Here is an 18,844-nt window from a genome sequence, read left to right as displayed (position 1 = left end):
GCTCACTGGTGAGGTTCCAGATGGCTGGAAGCTTGCCAATGTGACACCCATTCACAGAAAGGGTAGGAATGAGGAGCCTGGTAATTATAGGCCAGTCAGCCTGACCTCAGTACCTGGTGAGGTAATGGAGTAGTTTATACTGAGTGCCTTCACACAGCACTTACAGGATGGCCAGGGTATCAGACCCAGCCAGCGTGGGTTTAGGAGGGGTAGGTCATGTCTGACCAACCTGATCTTTTATGACCAGGTGACCCACCTGGTGGATGTGAGAAGGGCTGTGGACATTGTCTATTTGGACTTCAGCAAGGCCTTTGACACTGTCTCCCACAGCAAACTCCTGGAAAAGCTGCAGCCCACGGCTTGGACAGGAGCACTCTGTGCTGGGTTAGGAACTGGCTGGATGGCTGGGCCCAGAGAGTGGTGGTGAGTGGGGCTGCATCCAGCTGGGGGCCAGTGAGCAGTGGTGTCCCTCAGGGGTCTGTGCTGGGGCCAGAGCTGTTCAATATTTTTATTGATGACATGGATGAGGGTATTGAGTCCTTCATTAGTAAATTTGCAGACAACACTAAGTTGGGAGTGTGTGTCGATCTGTTGGAAAGTAGGAGGGCTCTGCAGAGAGACCTGAACAGTTGGATGGATGGGCAGAGTCCAACAAGATGAAGTTTAATAAGTCCAAGTGCTGGGTCTTGCATTTTGGCCACAATAACCCCCTGCAGTGTTACAGGCTGGGGACGGTGTGGCTGGACAGTGCCCAGGCAGAAAGGGACCTGGGGGCACTGGTGACAGCAGCTGGACATGAGCCAGCAGTGTGCCCTGAGGGCCAAGAAGGCCAGAGGCCCCTGGAATGTCAGGAATGGTGTGGCTAGCAGGAGCAGGGAGGTCACTCTGCCCCTGTACTTGGCACTGGTGAGGCCACACCTGGAGTGCTGTGTCCAGTTCTGGTCCCTCAGTTTGGGAAGGATGTTGAGATGTTTGAGTGCATCCAGAGGAGGCAACGAGGCTGGTGAGGGGCTGGGAACACAAACCCTGTGAGGAACAGCTGAGGGAGCTGGGGTTGTTTAGCCTGGAGAAAAGGAGACTCAGGGGTGACCTTATCACTCTCTACAACTCTCTGAAAGGTGGCTGCGGTCAGGTGGGGGTTGGTCTCTTTCTCCAGGCAGCAGCTGACAGAAAGAGAGGACACAGTCTTAAACTGTGCCAAAGGAAATACAGGTTGGATATTAGGAAAAAGTTTTTCATGGAAAGAGTGATAAAGTACTGGAATGTTCTGCCTGGGGAGGTGGAGGAGTCACCATCCCTGGAGGTGTTTAAAACAAGACTGGATGTGGCACTCAGTGCCATTGTCTAGCTGAGGTGTTAGCGCATAGGCTGGATTTGATGATCTTCAAGGCATCTTCCAACCCAGTGATTCTGTGAATTCTGTGAATTCTGTGAAGTGACCAGGGTAGCTCTCAAAGTAGCACAGTTAATATGTTCTCACCTAGAGTGAACTAGTTCTCCATAAGGCAGGACTTTCTCAATTAGCTGCTGCGCTAATGGTGCCCCCACAACTTGCTGAATATATCTCGGGTTCATCAGTGCTATTCGTGCTTGGATGTGCCTTGGGTGTCCGGGGATCTTTGTGCTGCAGAGAATTACACTGTGGTCTCTTCTGGAGAACTATAAAATATTTTGTTATGACCATGAGGGAGAGAGATAGGAGTACTGCCTTAATTCTCAATTATTTGATTTTAGAGAACTTTCTGGGAGAACTTTTGACCAGAAGGAATGTAAAACTCAGAGTATATTATGTACTTACAAAGGAATAAAAAAATTAAAGTGTCAATGACCATTAAAATCAGGTGAGGTATGTGGTAAGTGGATAGCTGTCCTGTTGAGATCAGTACCTTGGTAGAAGTCTTATTTATTCTGCAGTGTGGACATAGATAAAACCAGGGAAAGTATGTTCTGTATTTAACATGTTTGCATTCAATATGTACTAAATTTCATGGAATCATATTCATGGAAAAGAATCTCCTCAGAAGAGTATTCCCTTTTTTTTTTTCATTAGCAATTTTCTTACAGTGACTTGGAATCTCTGTCTTGTCCTGGTGACTAATCATTCCTTCTCTTGCTTTTGCATATATAATATAGCCATTGTAAGCCATTGTAACTCACTAATCAAAACTTTTGAAAATATCTGTACAAGCGAGAATACACAACAGTATTAATGAATATTCCACATAGTGTTTAAAATACAAAATATTTGGGAGTTAATTAGTTCATTAGGGATTCTGCCTCTGAAAATATGAATATATTTGTGCTGATGCACATTTCATACATATTTTCTCTTGTTAACAATGATGACAGCAATATAATGCCTGTAGTAAGAAAAATTGCCAAAGAAAGCTTGGATGCCATTAAAATTTGGAGTTTTGTTTTGAGGCTACTGTTATCCATAGCCTTAACCAGGCAAAGCAGAATAACTGGAGTAGAAGAAACAAGGAGATGGAGAGGCAGGCGAGAGCTGTTTGTTGTGGTGCCCAAAGGAAACATGGTGGGATTGGGGTGTCCTGCACAGGTCCAGGAGCTGCCCTCGATGATCCTTGCAGGTCCCTTCCAAGTCAGCACATTATCTGGTTCTGTGATACTCTCTGGGAATGGTCTCAAATTAATCTTCCAGAAATAGATTTAAAGCACATATTTAAATCCTGCTTTTTTGGACATCACTATGAGTTTAGGTGCAATCTGGGACAACTCCAACTTGGATGCTATAGCAATGTAATATCCCCATTACAGTGATGCAGTGATTGATTCAACAAGGCAGGAAGTCAGGACCCAAGATGCCAAAATACTCAGCTGGTTGAAAACTGGCAGAGCTCCACTCTGCAGTGGATTACACCAATTTACATTTGCTAAGAATCATGACTAATAACATTTAATTTACAAACCAAATATTGGTAAATAGTATTAAAAAAACCCAACAGATTTTTACACAAAAAGCAGAGGCTATTGCTGCAGTAGTTTCCCAGCTGAAGAAAGTACTGTTTCGTCCTTCCTAAGGAGTTTTTTTTTCCCCTAGAAGAGCCAAGGGAATGTTTATAAGGAGGTGTTGTATGTACAGCTTGGGACTTGAAACCAGGAATACAGGATACACAGGAAAATCTTGTCCAGCGTGCTTCTTTAACTGTCCCTCAACAAAGCAAAACTTAGTATATTCTTTCTAGTTTTATAAGTGTTATGTTTTTTTTAAAAAAACAACAAAAACAACAGCAACAAATAGTCATGCAATTGTCATTTCAACTTAAGAAGGTTCATGTAACTTTGTCTTACCCGTCAACTCTGTGCATTCAGGCATTATGAAGCTGCTGTGGTGTGAATATGTGGTTTCTACAGAGGAAATAGACTGTTAGAAAAAAAATAAGTAATAGACAGCAGGTTAATAGAATTTTAAAATCCATGTAACAAAATAAATATTGAGGCTGATCTGAATAGCTGCATTTCTTGGTAAGGATTTTGTCTTTGAAAAGACAAAAATACGTACAAAGTTCAGAGTCACATTCTGGTCTAAAATAGATACCTCAATATACAGGAAAAAAAAGGAGAAGAGCCTAGTGAACTACAGAATTAAGTAAGTACATAGTTTCATTTTCATGGAAGTATGCGCAACTTCCATTTTTACATAGACTGTTCACAGAAAAGACTCATGACTAAGCTAATTGACAGCTCATTTAATCTAATAAACTACCACAAGTATGCTTCTGGACTCCAGCTCCTAAAATACCTCTAGGGACAGGAGAGAGAGAAGGAGGGGAACCCTGCAGTACCCAGAAAAGAAGGCCTTGGATTAGAGAACATGCCTTGTAGCAATGCACAAGCTTGTCTGTTCCAAACTGATTGAAGAGAATCCTCTTTTACAGAAACACTGAATTAAAAAATGTGGTTCTGTGTAAAGAGCTTTGATGTGACAAACACACTGGAGCTTCACTATGGCTGTTACAGCAAAAAATGCCATTTTGTGCAGTGAAACCTTTTCAGGCAACATCATAATAGAATGAAGCAGCAGATAGAGGCAGTTCCGAAGAACTCTACTCTCCGAATCTGCTTCCTTTTTTGATACATCTCTGCAAAAACAATCCATGCATGATGTTCATAGGGCATGCTGTTCTTACAGTTCCAGGAGCTGTAGAGTGAATCCATAGAGGTTGACTTAGCCTTTAAATATTCCTACTGAGACAAAAATACTGTTTCTTCCTACAAAATAAAAAGAGAGCCAGCTAGGTATGGGTATACGAGATGTGGTGATGACTTCATTCACAAAATGAGTCCAGCAGCAATTGTTAGAAATTTTTTTATTTATTTTGTCTTTCGAATGCTGTTTTATATTAATTAGATCTTCCTTAGTGAAGAGCCCAGCCAAGATTCTGCAGGAGCACATTTCATCCCTTGCTCAGTGTGAGGTCTGTGTGCCTAATGCACAGATGGTGCGAGTCTGCTCAAGCACTCACACTGGCAGCAGCTTCCCAGGCCACACGTTCAGCTTTCCAGGTCTGGGATCAGTCTCTAGAGCTTAACTGAGATGAGTGACTTGTAGGAGAGACTGGTCTCTGATTTGAACTGCCCTGGAGCAAGGATGTTCAGGAAACCTTCCTTCTGCCAGAAGGAATTGTAACCCGGAGTAACTTTCTGTAGGATTCTACAGATTTTAGCTAAACTAATCTTAGAAGCTCTGTTCTAGAAGCCCTACAAACACACCACTGGCTTAAACTTATAGAGCTGTCATACAGTGCTTGCCTTGTTCATTCATTATCTGTGTACAGGTCTGTGCAAGGGGAGACTTCAACAGCTTACTTAAAATTCATGTAAGACTCAGATCTGGATGATCTTCCCTATTATCATAGGAGCCTGCAATTCCTGCTTAAGAAGGTGATGTGGCAGGTAACTTAGCAGTAAACAATTCCTTTCTTACTATTTTTCTCAATGATTTGCACGATATTTATTGTTCTTTCTTTAGAGTCATAAAGTAAATTTAATGAATTAGCAAAGAAATTAGTTTTTGAAAATGTCAAATAGATACCTGGAGTTGAAACTTCTATTTTTTTTATCAGCTGTATTATTTATTATTTTATGCATTAATGTATTTATTTATTTATTTATTTACTTATTTTAACTACTATGTATCAAGTTGGATTAGATTTGTATATGCTTTAGCCAAAGGCAGATAATTTTGTATCTCATGCTATTCTCTGATGAGCTAGCAGATGGACCGAGGGGATATATGGAGACATTCCAAATTATGCTACACTCACCCTTGTTAAGGTTGAAGTAATGGAGAGTTTTATGATTAGAAAAGTATTAAGAAGAAATGCAAGAACTGGATTTTTTTTAAAGATAGTTGATTTTAAGGATAACAACCCAAATGTATTTGGTGGACATTTCTCTGGAAGTCCCGGCTGTGGACTTTGTAAGTTTGAAGTTCATTCGAAAATGAAATTTTTGATTGAAATGTTGTGATTGTCATAGGTTCTGAGGAGTTTGTCAGTATTTTGACCCTGGATTTCAAAATACTTCTGACATATAAAATAACAATATATGGTGCAGTCCATCCTTCACCCCTGAAAATGGAAAATGTAACTGATACCACAACACTTGTAGACACAACTGGTGTAACTATGAAGCTGTTTACTATATGTCCTGGATGTACTCTCTAGTGCTCCAAGAAAGGAATGCAAGTGTTTAAATTTGGAAAATAAAGAAATAAAGAAAATTTTCAATTAGTTCAATTTGTACCACTCAGTGAGGTTCCCTATGACTGACTTCAAAAATCAGAAGTGTGTTATATTCTTTCATTTCTCTTTTTGCTTCTTTTTGTTGTCCTCAATAAAACAAAATACTAAGCAACTTTTTTTTTAAAAAACATAAAGCAGAGAAGACTTTTTACCCATATAAAACAAAACTACATTTTTATATAATCTTGAAATGAAAATTTAAACAAGTTAACTATTTTGAAGTTGTTGATCCACTGTTATTGGGTCACCAGTTTTACATTGGTTTAAACTTCCTTGAGTTCAGGTCATATTTATGGGTCATTCTGGTTGTCTACAACTGAAGTTTCTCACTAAAGTGCAGGTTTTTTGTGTTGTTTTTTTAAGGAAAAAAAATGAAAAAAGGGAGAAACTCTATTTAAAAAATTAAATAACCATAGTAATGTGCAATAAAATAGATAACAGAAAATTTGGCAGAGTGAGAGAATATTAAGCCAGCCTCTGAAGCACTTGCATTCTTTCTAAGCATAAATAGACACGCTATTCACACTTGTCTTTTCATTCCTAAGGCGAGGACACCAGTCTGCTGTCTCTGAGAGGGGTGTGGTGAAGGAAAAGGGGATCAGAATTACTTTTAGAATGGAATTATGAAGGGGTTGGTACAGTGAAACATGGTCACTTTGGAAATTCATTGTGGAGTCACAGTCCATTTACCAGAATTATAATAATGTGTGAGATGGGTTAGCCTGTTTAGGGACTCCCAAGGCTATTAACAGCTTTTTTAACAATGTATGCCCCATCTGAGGTATACCACTGCCACTGCTATATTGTGCTTGCAACCAAATACCAAAGCTGCAGGCATTAAAAACAGAATTCTCCAAACAGAATTCTACTGAGTTTACACGTTGACCAATGTCGAGCTGGGAAATGTGAATACATATCTGCAAGTTTTCCTTGTAGCCCAAATGGAAATTAAGAGATTGTCAAAACACAGGGAGCCTCATTTACTGTTTGCAGATGCCACTCTCTCTCTACTCCCTTAGCAATAAACTGACATTTTGAAATGTTCTTTCAGCAAACAAAAGCAGCTGTAAGTCACTAAGAATAGGTGGCTGCATTAACAAGGCTTCCTCAAGCTCAAGGGAAGAGATGGTCTAACATTATCGTAGTTTTAATTACTATTTGATGATCCGGATAATCTTTGATCAAGGCACTCTTCTTGATTAATTTGTAATATTCTGTTGGCTTTAACAATAATAAATTCTGTCCTGTTGGTACTTATAATCAGATTTTTTTTTTTGTAGAAGCTCAGAATAAAATGAACCATTTTCTTTAAAAAATATTCATACACTAAACCCAACAAAACCATTAGAGCTAATAATTTTCCAAGTCCTGTGCTTAGTAAAATGCAAAAAAAAAAAACATTTGAATTCCCTGAGATTTAAAATTACTTTTGGGGAGAGAGTTGGTAGATGATAAATTGCATTAAGAACAGTTAAGGCAGGCCAAGATTTCCTATGAATAAGTGAGTTTGAGAAATTACCTAAGTGCCCATCTCCAAATATACCAGAAGTGCAGAATAAATGTGAAAAATTTTATTCCTATTGTTCCTCTGTTGCAAGAAAGATCCACTTGTACTCAGGAATTGGGAATTTTGAGTTCTTAGTCTCAGCTAAATGCCTGAGTTGAAACTGCTATGAAACTCATAAATGATGTCATCCACTTATTTAATACTGTATTTTTATCATTAGGAAGTAAAATTGAATACCTTAAAATACACTTTTCTTAACAAAGCGGGATGTAAAATCTTCTTATCATGTAAAGTAGCAGAAGTAGAAAGCTGAACTCCTTTTTTATCAAGGTTTAAATACGAAGTGGCAATTACAAAAATTGCTTCTTAATTTGAAAGTCCTCTGGACTACTCTATTAATTATCAACAGTTAAAAGGGGCTGATGATTCCTACAAAGTGTGCTTGATTATATGTTTCCCTTTGAGTAGGCACCTGAGTGAGCCCATTGACTCTGGCACTGCTTATCCTCTGATGTTAACTGAGGCATAAGTGTTCCCAGCATCCTGCAGAATTCAGTCTGAGTATTTTACTTAAGAATGAACTTGCTCTGATAATTTTTTTTCCTAACATGCCTGTCACTACTATGGTAAGTCATGGTTTTCAGCACATCAGCTGCCCTGTCACTTGTCATCCCAGACCTTTAGAGCAGTCAGTGATCAGGCAAGTGACTCTGAAAAGCAACAGCTACAGTTAACTATTGGGGTGGTTTCCTCCTTTGTGTTGTTGCCATGAATTTCAGGAATGAAGGCATCTGTGAGTTGCTAGGGAGCAGCTGTAATCTTATTTATACACTATATGGAGCAGAGAGTAAGACATATAAAATACTCAGACTGATTTCTTTGAACACACAGAATGCTTCTTAGGAATGAGCATTTTTCAATGTGTTTCACAGTGAATTGTGACTGATTCAAAGAAAAGAAGTGTCTTGTGAGAAAGGAAAATTGTCTGGCATGTATTAGAAATAGAAAGTATTAATATAACTTTGGAGATACGATACACTAGTAAGAGGATAGGATTTTCTTATGCTGGGTAGATCATATTGTTTTTGGCTACTAAAATTTCAGTTAAAGGAGAATATCTACAGTAATAAAAAGTTAGCAATAATACTATATAATACTATATAATATAATACAATATAACATAACATAATATATATAATAAATATAATATAAAATTAGAAAATGGTTATTTCTTTTTTCTGACATTTCCTGCTCCCAAGATCTCATCATATGTTTGAACGTCTGTCACATGACCTCTCCTCTCTGCTTTTCTTTCAGAAATGACATCATGATGTATCTTCATGGCACTGGTAAAAACAAAAACTAAAATTGCTAAATATACGTGTGTTATTAGTTGATATTTTGTCAGGTAAACAAAGTTATTAAAACATAAACTTTGAATCTTTAAAAGATTGAATATTATTAATAAAGCTAAAATTTATTTATTTATTTATTTATTTATTTATTTTAACATTACCCAAAATTTCAGGAAAAAATGAACATTTTTTTTCAGCTGAGGACTAGGCTGAAATTGAGCTGATGGCCCGGGGTACAGGCAGAGGTTCCTGGTGAGTCTGGTCTTGGTCACTGAGGCCTGGTAGTGCCACAAAGTGATGGAAAGAAGAGACTGGAAGGACCAGGGGGAATTGGCAATGGGAGGTCCTTTCCAAAAGTGAGGAGTGGGCAGAAAGAGAATTCTTTACTCAGCCTTTATATAAGTTTTAATCTGTTCAGAAAGATTTTTAAAACTTATTAAATAGGTTAATTATTTTAGTAGACAAGCTTGTAAAACCTAGGTCAAGATTTCACAAGTACTCAGTAGTTTGGTGTGGTTGCTTTCAGAAAAGATGGAGGAAAAACCCACCACAAAATTTTGGTTGATTTTACTGCAAGCTCAGCACTGTCTTTGAGTTTTTGCCATCATTGTAGTCTCCAGCTGGTCTAGACTGACAATATAGTATTTGGTGATAAGGCATTGATTGTTGACAGAGATGTCTCAGCCTAGCTGAGCTAAGTGGTCTTGAAAGGAGTATTGAAATAATAAAAGCATCCATAGATTTACCTTGTACAGATCAGTATTACTGGAAAGGTTGAACTATTTTGTTTCTCTTACAAAGCTGGAAAAACTACAGTGATTTTGGTTAACTTTTGGAATTCTGGGTTTGAACTTCTGAAGACATTAGCTGGTATGATTTCTATGTCCACGGAAGTATTCGGTGATGGAAATGAGAGTGGCATGTTCATGTCCTATGTTTGGGTTCTCAGCCAAGTTACCACTGCCTGAAGGAAAGGCTCTGTTGTTTTCTAAACTGGGAGAATGACATGTTCAGGGCAAACAAACACACAAAGAGGCAAAGGAGTTCTACTGCAGTTGAAAATAATTCTTTTTCTGGGTGTGATAAAGCATGAGGGCCATTTAAATAAATTTTCAGTGCTAGGGCCAGCCCCAATGCCTGCTGCAGTATAGCAAGAGCCATGTAATAACATCTTTCATTCTCTCTCAATTTGTGCAGAGGTGTTTGACTTGCCCTGGTGAGCTTTATAGGAAGCAAGGAGAACATCTCTTTGTGAGAGATTTATAAACATGTCCTTGAAGACTGAACAGAGAGGGGCACGTTCTGCTGAGGAGTCGGCAGTTTCTCTAATCTTTGTCACATTCAACTATTGTTGTGTTGTTTCACCTTAATGTGACTCTCTTCGTCACGTTCTCTCCCCTAAAACCTTGCAGTTCATTATGTGTAATTTTATTACAGTTTTTCCTGAATAAAGAAGTGCATGACTACTGACTTAAGAAAAGAATTAAAGTATTTTTGTGCTTTGACCTTACAGGTTTTGCTTAGTCATGCAATGAGGCTTTATTCTGTGACAAGTGACAGGGTTTTACTGGCAATTTGGATATCTTTTAGCAAAACATTAGTGATTAAAGTTTTAAAAATATTTTAGATGTAAAAACCAATAGAAATTTACATTAATTTAGTTAAAGCAGTTTAATAAATTGTATTCAAATTAGCTCATTTAACAAGCTACAGAGCCTGCCAAATTGTATTTTGTGAGACAAATGATCACACCTTTGCCAATAACACCCTTTATGGCTATTTGTGATGAGCATTTGCTAATTTTGTTAGACTGCTAGGTGGGAGGCTTGGAGAAGGAGAAGTTTGTCCCAGGGTGCCAGATTCTGAAGTGTGTATCATTTCTTTGTGTAATCTTGTGCTGACCTGCTGCAGTGCTATGGTGAATTAAAGAAAAGGGTAGTAGGCAACAAATAAATTATGTACACACCTCCTAAATAATTAATGAATATTAGACTGTTCCTTGGTAGTTGAGACAGGTCTCACACTTCAGGAAAATAAAGAAGTGTATGATGTTCCAAGTAATTTCTGATGCTGTTTGTTTAGGAGCTTGCAGGATAAATCTTCCACTGGCAGTAGAAGCAGGGTGGATCAGTGCTCCGAGCCCTGCCATGGGGTAAAACAAAAAAGGGGAAAAGAATAATAACTGACTCAGACCTATGTGGAATCTTGTGCAAATCTCAAAGGATATTATTTTGGGTGGGAGTTGTTCTGAATTTTATTTTTTTGAGATCACTGACAAATACAAGTTGTGAAGCCAGCCTCAAAGTCAGGCTTTCTTAGTGGTAGGACCCACAATATCTGTTATAAAGGTTTTAAGGATGTTCCTATCTCTTGGTGATGATCTCTTCAGTATGTGATTCAGGCTTTTGAATTTTTCTGTTATCTGGTGCTGGAGAAGAAATATGAAAATGTTTATTTTTTCCCTACAAATGTCCCACTGTCCAACAGTTTGACTGTCTGCAGCTTTCAAACCATTCAAGCTTGGGGATATGGGAATACCTTCCCTATAGGAATTAGGTATGTGAAAAATGGGAGTGCTTTCAAATTGGGGTTTATGGGATCATGCATTGCTGGAAGAACAAATTAGATACAGGGATAAAAGTGCAATCATGGTGCACTGATTTTTTAAAATAGTTATTACTATATGAGGAATAAAGCTTATTCCACTTGCTCAGTTGCTGGTAGGAAGGAATGACTGTACTTCTGAAGGAAAATAAACAACAAACCCAGACCCAACAGAGATTTTGTAAAATTTGTAAGTGCTGAAAAGCTGTGGCAGCTTATGGGACATGCCTGATGAAAATCTGCATCTATAACTGTAGTTGTCAGAAAAGTTTTGTGTTACTTATCAGCTACAGGCACCAGAGACATACTGTGGAGAGTTTCTTTAAGCTTTAGCCCGAGAAAGCTGGCGGGGCTGCTAGGCTCAGTCTGCTGGGCAGTTTTTCGGCTCTCGTGCTGGATGGCAGCCAGGGCATTAGTGCTGGACCCGTTCCTGCCTGTGCCTGGAATCACTCCCTGGGAGACAGCACAGCCCCCACCAGGCAGTGCTACAGAGGCAAAGTACTTGAGTAAACTCAGGCCATCTGTCGGCCGCATAAATTAGTTTTTTTCCCTTCCAGATAATGTATTTTTTCTTTATCGAGTTCTAGTAGGACAGATATAGACAAATGCATTTTTTGCATTTTTTTGTTTCTTTTTCTTACGGTTACATGCTTTTCACTTTAGTGTCTTTGATTAACAAATAAAATTATCTCTTTCATATACATGTTCTGCTTTGGAAACAGTTAATAGCTCCTCAGAGGTAACCTTTATTCATGACAGAGGAGAAACATTTGTATTTCCCCTCTTCTCCCTCATTTTTTTTCCCCATTTCCTCTTTTGTATTTCTGCTTTTCCTTTTTTTTCCTCTTTGTTGTTCCTCCTTCTCTTTCCTTGTGAATACTAATACTATCATATGAATAAATAGATAGGGGACTAAACTGATTAAATTAGCATAACTTATATTAATTAATTCAATTGGTATGTTTGTTTTTCAGCTACCAAGGAAGAATTCAATTCAGCAACAACTATTTTATTTGAAATTCAGTCATTTTAAAGGATCTTCATTTTACTGCTTTCTTAGCACTCTGTGGGAATCAGATTCCTTGATTATTTTGCAGTTGGTTAATTGACAAACTGGTCAGTTTTAAAGATCTATTAAATGATTTTTAGCGTCAGCTCTTACCTCTCAGACAAAAACGTGAAGTACTTCTTTTACAGGGCCCATTTGGATTTTCCTAGCAGTAGTCTTTATGGATCTCCAGTAGGAACAGACGACATCTTGATGTCTCTTCTGTCAAGTCACTTGGCTTATTTTGAATGTGTACTGTCATTCTGATTTATTTCCATTTTTTTCTTTTGCAGATTTATTTGAAAAACACAGCGTTGTATACTGTACAAGCAAACAACCCTCGTCAGCTAGTGGAAATTGCAGCCAGAGACATTGAAAAACTTCTAAGTAACAGGTCTAAAGCCTTGGTGGTGAGTACTAATGGGTTAAGTTTTCTATTTAGTATTTTAAAATATCTTTATTTACTATTGAAACATGCTTTCATTGTTATTTTTACTGCCTATACACTTAGAAGCAGTGTCAGTGTGATGTGTATAAGACATGACATGTAGAAAGATGGCTCCTGACTTCATGGTAAAAATGAACTAGTTTGTTGGCATAGGGCAGATGTTTATAATATTGACCGACAGATAGAAACCACAGCCAAGCAAGAAATCAAGTTATAAATAGATTGGAAAATATTCCTCTAGGTGACGCACATGAATGTTTATAACTTGAAGATCACTGTACTCTATAGTCAGCAAGGAGCTTGGGGAAACAAGAAACAGGGTTGTTTTTTTTTTCTGATTTGCTAATTTAACCTGTATTTCATTCATATTTTGTGTGAAGGCCATGCTTCATTGTGACCTCAAAATTCTTTATGCTTAGATTAAGAGGTATCTGTTTCTTTAAAGAGCTTTTGCCAGCAGTCCCTTTCTCTTCTATCCTGTAAAACACCAGACCTGGGTAATTGCTTTGTATGGTTCCTACTCACACCACACTCACCAGTATAAGAATTTAAAGTGCTTTTCAGAAGATACTGACCAAACTCACATGGAGGGATCTGGAGGAATTAGCAAACATACTTCATTCAGAATGAAGCTGTTAGAAATAGGTTTAAAGGATGTAAAAGCTGACTGGATTTTCTTGGGCAATTACATATCCACATTAGCTTGCAGATGAGTTTGGATATGTCATTTAAAGTGAAAGAGAGAAGAAAAAGGGATTAATTCACCCAACTGTAGACATCTACTCAGCTGGTTGTCCTAAACTCCTTTTTTTGTTCAGTGGAATAAAACAGGCACTCCTCAGTCAGGACTGACCTGACATTTCTGAGTAAGACTTTAAAATGGGATGAACTATAGCTGAGAAGAACTTCCTTCTCTCTTTGTCAGCTGGAAAAGCCTCAAATCTAAATGCCTATATTGTAAATGTGTAAAGCTGGGGGAGATGAGTCCCACCCAAACAGTCCTTTTATCAGAACAGTTTCATGCAGCTGAAGAATCAGTGTGAGTGCAACTGCTGCTGCTGCCCTGAGGACTCACCTTCCTGTAGGCAATGAAATTTTGCACAGTCTGTTGTCTGTGCAAAGGTACCAGAAGAGGTACCCATTGTCCTGCCTTTGATTTTAGCAAGGGTTCATTCTTCCTGTTGCCTTGTTTACCTAATACACAATGTGCATCAGTGTTATTCTGGGCCAAAGCTTCTCTAATTCATTCAAATTCCTGGAAAATAGATCTGATATTCTTCTTGTTTTTCTGTTTTACTTCAGTGGGCCTGTGTTTATGTGGCATCCTGTGGACTTTGTACTACTGTTGTAAAATATTGTAAATCATTTGCAGACCTTTGAGAATACCTAATTTTCCCACGTTTTTCCTTCAACCAATGTCAGTTTGGCTTTTTTTAAGTTACCACAGCAAAAGCTTGTCTTTTCTCAAGACTCAAGATTAATGTAGGGTTTTTTTTATGTGTGTGTGCTAGTGTGATCTTAAAATTTTAAGAAAATTAAAGAAGTATCTCATGCTTACTTTAAGAAATATTCCAGAGCAGTTTTTCTGTGAATGTGGAAGAAAGGTGCTACTTCACTTGAGGCAAGCACATGGTCACGTTTTGAAAAGGGCAATATGATTCAGTTTCCTGAGGTAAAAGATGACTAAATTAGGAGAAGGATGGTCCTTTGGTCCAGTAGCTCCTAGCAGCTCAGATATTTATACTGACTTTTCTCTTTGCAGTTATCCCAGATGTATACCAGAACTTTCAATGACTTCTGATTTTAAACCTTCCTGTACATATTTTTATACACAGGAGACACTCATGTCCTGAACTTGATCTATTGATTTCTGCTAAGAGGATATCTTCACCTTCCACATATATTTCTCTTTCTGCTTTTTTCAAGGACTACCTTTATGCTGTCAATTTATAAACTTTATGTAATGAGGCTGAATTATTTCTCTGAAGTTTCAGCATTCTTAAGTCTGATGGGTCACATTTTCTCTGAAATCAGGTGTGGAGTTGAATGGAAGTGTTACTAATGACTGCATAGAGGGTTTTACCAATGGGGCTAATATGACTCTAAGTGTTAATTAAGTCCTGAATCCTGAAAGAGTATGATGCAAGGGCATCAGACATCCTGCAGTGATGCCATGAGGAAGGTGCCAGTGAATTACATCAGCAGTGTTATTGTTCAGAGACTAGCATACCTCAGGGGTGCTATGGTTTCCTCTAGGAAGGAGACACAAGCGACCCTAGGGCGAGGTTATAATAAACAAATATTAGTGATGACTTATCTAATAATGAGTTGCCTTCCCTTGAGCCATAAGAGCACCTTTAAATGAGAAAGGTCTCTTGCATTCTGAATCATTTGTGTTTTCATGTAACTGTGGGCTAGAAAAATCTCTAGCAATGAGAGTAAAATTACCAGGTGAATGGGTGTGAGCTGCTGTTTGACAGAAGCTTAAAACTGGTGGTTGAAATAGGTACTTGGCTGAGGAAGGAGAAAGGGGAAAGCCCTGATCTGAGCTCACAGGGCTTTCCTAGGTTACTCTTACTAGGAAATGTGATGCATAGAAGAAAAAGGATAAAAAAAATTGGAAAATTTTCTAGCAAAGTGCAGTTGAGAAAGAGAGTAGTATGAGTAAGGAGGGAGCCAGGCAACAGCCTTCCAGTGAAGGATGTCAAAGACTGTCTTGCAATGGAGCCTGGTGTTGAAATAGTGAACGTTTCTTTTATAGCTTATTGCTGTTTACTGTTGTGTATTTGTATGGCCTAACCCTGCTGCACACCCCCTGTTTCAATATAATGGATTCCCTTACGCAAATGGTCCTGCAAAGAGCAGGGAGTTAGACTCAATGATTCCTATGGGTTCCTTCAAACTCAGAATATTCTATAATTCTAGAATTTCATGATACTACGGAGAAGTTGATGTTCTGTCTCTGTGTACCTTATAAATGGTGGGTATAGATGAGCTGTGCTACACTGCAACCTGCATCCCCAGGTGTGTACTGGCATATGGGTGGAGGTTTCACTGAAAATAAATATAAAAATAAGGTGTCCTGCAATAACTATTGGCAAACCTCACAAAGCCTTTCCAAGGATACCAACAAACAGTATGCCTAGCCCATTGGGCTGTCTGGCACACAAATCGTTCATTTTTGATGGACTTAGCTGCAGTTGTAACATTCCCACCCCATTCATGACTGCAATAGATTTCTGGAGCTATGTAGATCATGCTAATATATCAGAATTTTTTCATTCAAATGGAAAAGTTGGAAGATACTAATACTTATTTCATGAGTGTAATTAGAAATATTAAAGAGAGTACCTGACATTGTACTATATTTCTAAAATATGGTTTGAAGAGTTACAAATATTTCCTCATTGACTATATAAAATTAAACCATTTAAAGTTATTAATATACAAGGTGGATTAATAATGCTTTTTTATTGCTCATGTAAAATACTGTAGTAATGTTAAGATTTTCAAAGATACTGATTTTTTTTATCATACTTTAAAATTAGAAAGGTTTATTTTAAATACTTCTGGGGTTTTGTTTTCTGTTTATGCGTTGTTTCATGAGGGGAATGAATTATAATTTTGCTTATATAACATATTCAACATATAAAAAGTAATATTGTGATATTTGGTCCAGTGCTGCACACCAATTTAAACAGCAGCTTCACTCCTGTGCAGTATGAAGTTGGTAGCTGTGCAGTCCTTGGCATTCCTCTCCCCATTGCTCAGTAAAAGCTGGGGAGCATCCTGGATCTTCTACAGCAGGAAAATCTGCAGTTTTACCACTTCTCCTTTTTGCTCAGAGATTTGAATTATATAATATAGATAGTATGCAATTTGTACTTTTTAGGTAGAAGAATATTAAGGAAAGAAAATTAAATATAACTGATACCCAGTAACAGTTTTTTCAAGCAGGCTGCAGAAGTTTTAGGGATAATAATCAAAACATCCTGTTTCTTGCTTAGCTAAGATCCCTTTCTGCATTCAGAAATCATTTAATGTTTGATTGTTTGTGTAATAGTTTGAGATTAATACTATTTATCCTCCTACCCAAAACTCTATTTTATGCATATTCCCTTGCAAGCCTTTTCCATAATAAAATACCTCTTTTTGGAAAGCTTCAGTGGCAGGATATTATTGTCAACACTATGTTGTACACTCACCATGCATTTATTAGTACACTTTTCTTCCATTACTGCCCAAACCATAAGGCAACAGCAAAACCATTAGTGTAAAGCAAACACTCAAGCTCCACTAAAATACATTTCACTGGAGAATGAGAGGCAGTCATATTCTCACTGCTGAATTCCTGCTGATGATTTCTTTGTTTTGCTTTGGGGTCATTTGTGTCTGCTTTTAACTAACTCACGTTAAGGTCGCTCAGGGGAAGGCTCCAGTCGGTTCTTGGCTTCTTGAGCTCTGTGTAGATAAAGATGAATTACGTGCACATTTGCACCTTATTGTCTAGGTTTCTTCAAGCATCTCAACCAGAGGCATAATATCTTCATTCACTCCTTGCCTTGATTTCTTAAGAAAACTGAGGAAGCTGAGTTTCCATGGAAACTGAGGCACAGATTGTGTGCTAGGAGACAGGTTCCCTCTACGTGCTGTTGGGAAATGTCCAAGGTGCACAACTGTGTCTCTGAATGAGGAGCTCAGAATGTTTATCTGCTGGTTAAGATGCAATTTCAACACAGCTGTGCAAGTGTGTCCAGATCTCTCAGTATTTCCCTGCCTGCCTGAAATAAGGCTTCAGTTTCTCACAATAAAACTGGGAAGCTTAAATGTGTTATAACATATTTTGAGGCTCCCAGGCAGAGATCCTGTGCACTTTAAATAGGTTTGGGAATTTTTGTGTAGCTTGAAAGACCTATAAAAGTAAAATAAGTTTTGTAAGTGTACTTGATACTACTGTTTTTTTGAAAAGTATTTTCACTCTAGCTTGAATTTTGTTTTGATTTCAAAAAACAACCTAACATTCTTAAAAGCACCCTGGGACACCTACCTTCTGGCCTGATAATCTTAAATTGCCTATAGTAACAAGATAATTTTCCATTCTTTAAAAATACTCTATAGATAAATTTGAGTTGTCCACTCATTTAGCAGAACTTTGACAGGACAAAGATGTCAAAGGGCAAAGGACAAGATGACGATCTCTTGGTTTTGGGCTCTGTTGCAACTCAGTCATCAGTTTCCTGAGCTCCACTAAGAATTCCAAGGGGCCAAAATAGTCATGTCTCATAGCTTAGTCCACCCTTCCTGCATGATAATCTAAAGTTTAGAGCTGATCACTCTGTGATGCCTTGGGCCAGGTCTCTAAATTGAAAATATCTGTGAGTACATGTGGATACACATCTGGATATGAACACGCTGTAACAGGTGTGTTGAAATTGCTTCCAAACTATATTCCAGTGTCCCTTCAATTCCAAATGGTAAATCCATTTACTTTTATTCTCAGCCTAATAAGCCCTGTGAGGGCTAAAGTCCTTGCCTGAAAATAAGGTCATTCTCAGTGGTGTAGTTCATATTCTCCTAAAGTTGGGGCAATCTGTGCTTCTGACTTCCCTCATTACTTTACAGTGACACACTAAACACTGTGATTTTGCCATTAGGAGACACTTATGAGCTACATCTTGAGTTGATGGAGGAATCTGATGTTTCCTGTTGATTGTTACGTATGTGTGTGATATCCCATAGAATCCACAGTTTTACCCTTGACTTGTGTTTGTATCAGAGGTTAATCAAGATAAAATATCTTTGCCTTCCTCTATTTCCTAGATGATTTTACGAATGTAAGCCTTGTTGAGAATTGATTTGAAAACTGATATCAGTACAAAAAGAAGCACCACCTATGTCTTGGCAGATATACTACTATTCAATTTTTAATTTTCAGGTGTTTCTATTCCTTTGACTCTGCCAGTTACAGGCAGTGTTAGACAATTTCAATGCAAAGAGCTCAAGTTGGAGAAATTCAGAGAAGGAAAATAACTCGAACTGTACTTAGTCTCCCAGCAAACAACAATTTTCCACATTTTGTTAATATTTTTTTGTTACTTCTATGAAAAGCTGTGT

The 18,844-nt window shown here is 38.0% G+C and overlaps 1 protein-coding gene across 4 annotated transcripts in view; it reads left to right on the top strand.

The window, feature by feature from the left end:
* The window catches only part of CACNA2D1 (calcium voltage-gated channel auxiliary subunit alpha2delta 1), a 361,220-nt gene that overhangs the window by 54,420 nt on the left and 287,956 nt on the right, over positions 1-18,844 (top strand). For all 4 annotated transcript variants that reach the window (XM_088054909.1, XM_088054908.1, XM_005526028.3 and 1 more), the window contains exon 3: positions 12,576-12,692. In XM_088054909.1, the coding sequence (XP_087911035.1) occupies positions 12,576-12,692 (117 nt within the window). The remainder of the gene's footprint in view (positions 1-12,575; positions 12,693-18,844) is intronic.

The sequence above is a fragment of the Pseudopodoces humilis genome, chromosome 5 (assembly GCF_049639895.1).
Source record: "Pseudopodoces humilis isolate 2021_Gansu_Grassland_sample_001 chromosome 5, ASM4963989v1, whole genome shotgun sequence".
In the NCBI taxonomy this organism is placed as follows: Eukaryota; Metazoa; Chordata; class Aves; order Passeriformes; family Paridae; genus Pseudopodoces; species Pseudopodoces humilis.
This window is presented reverse-complemented; position numbering and strand designations above follow the sequence as displayed.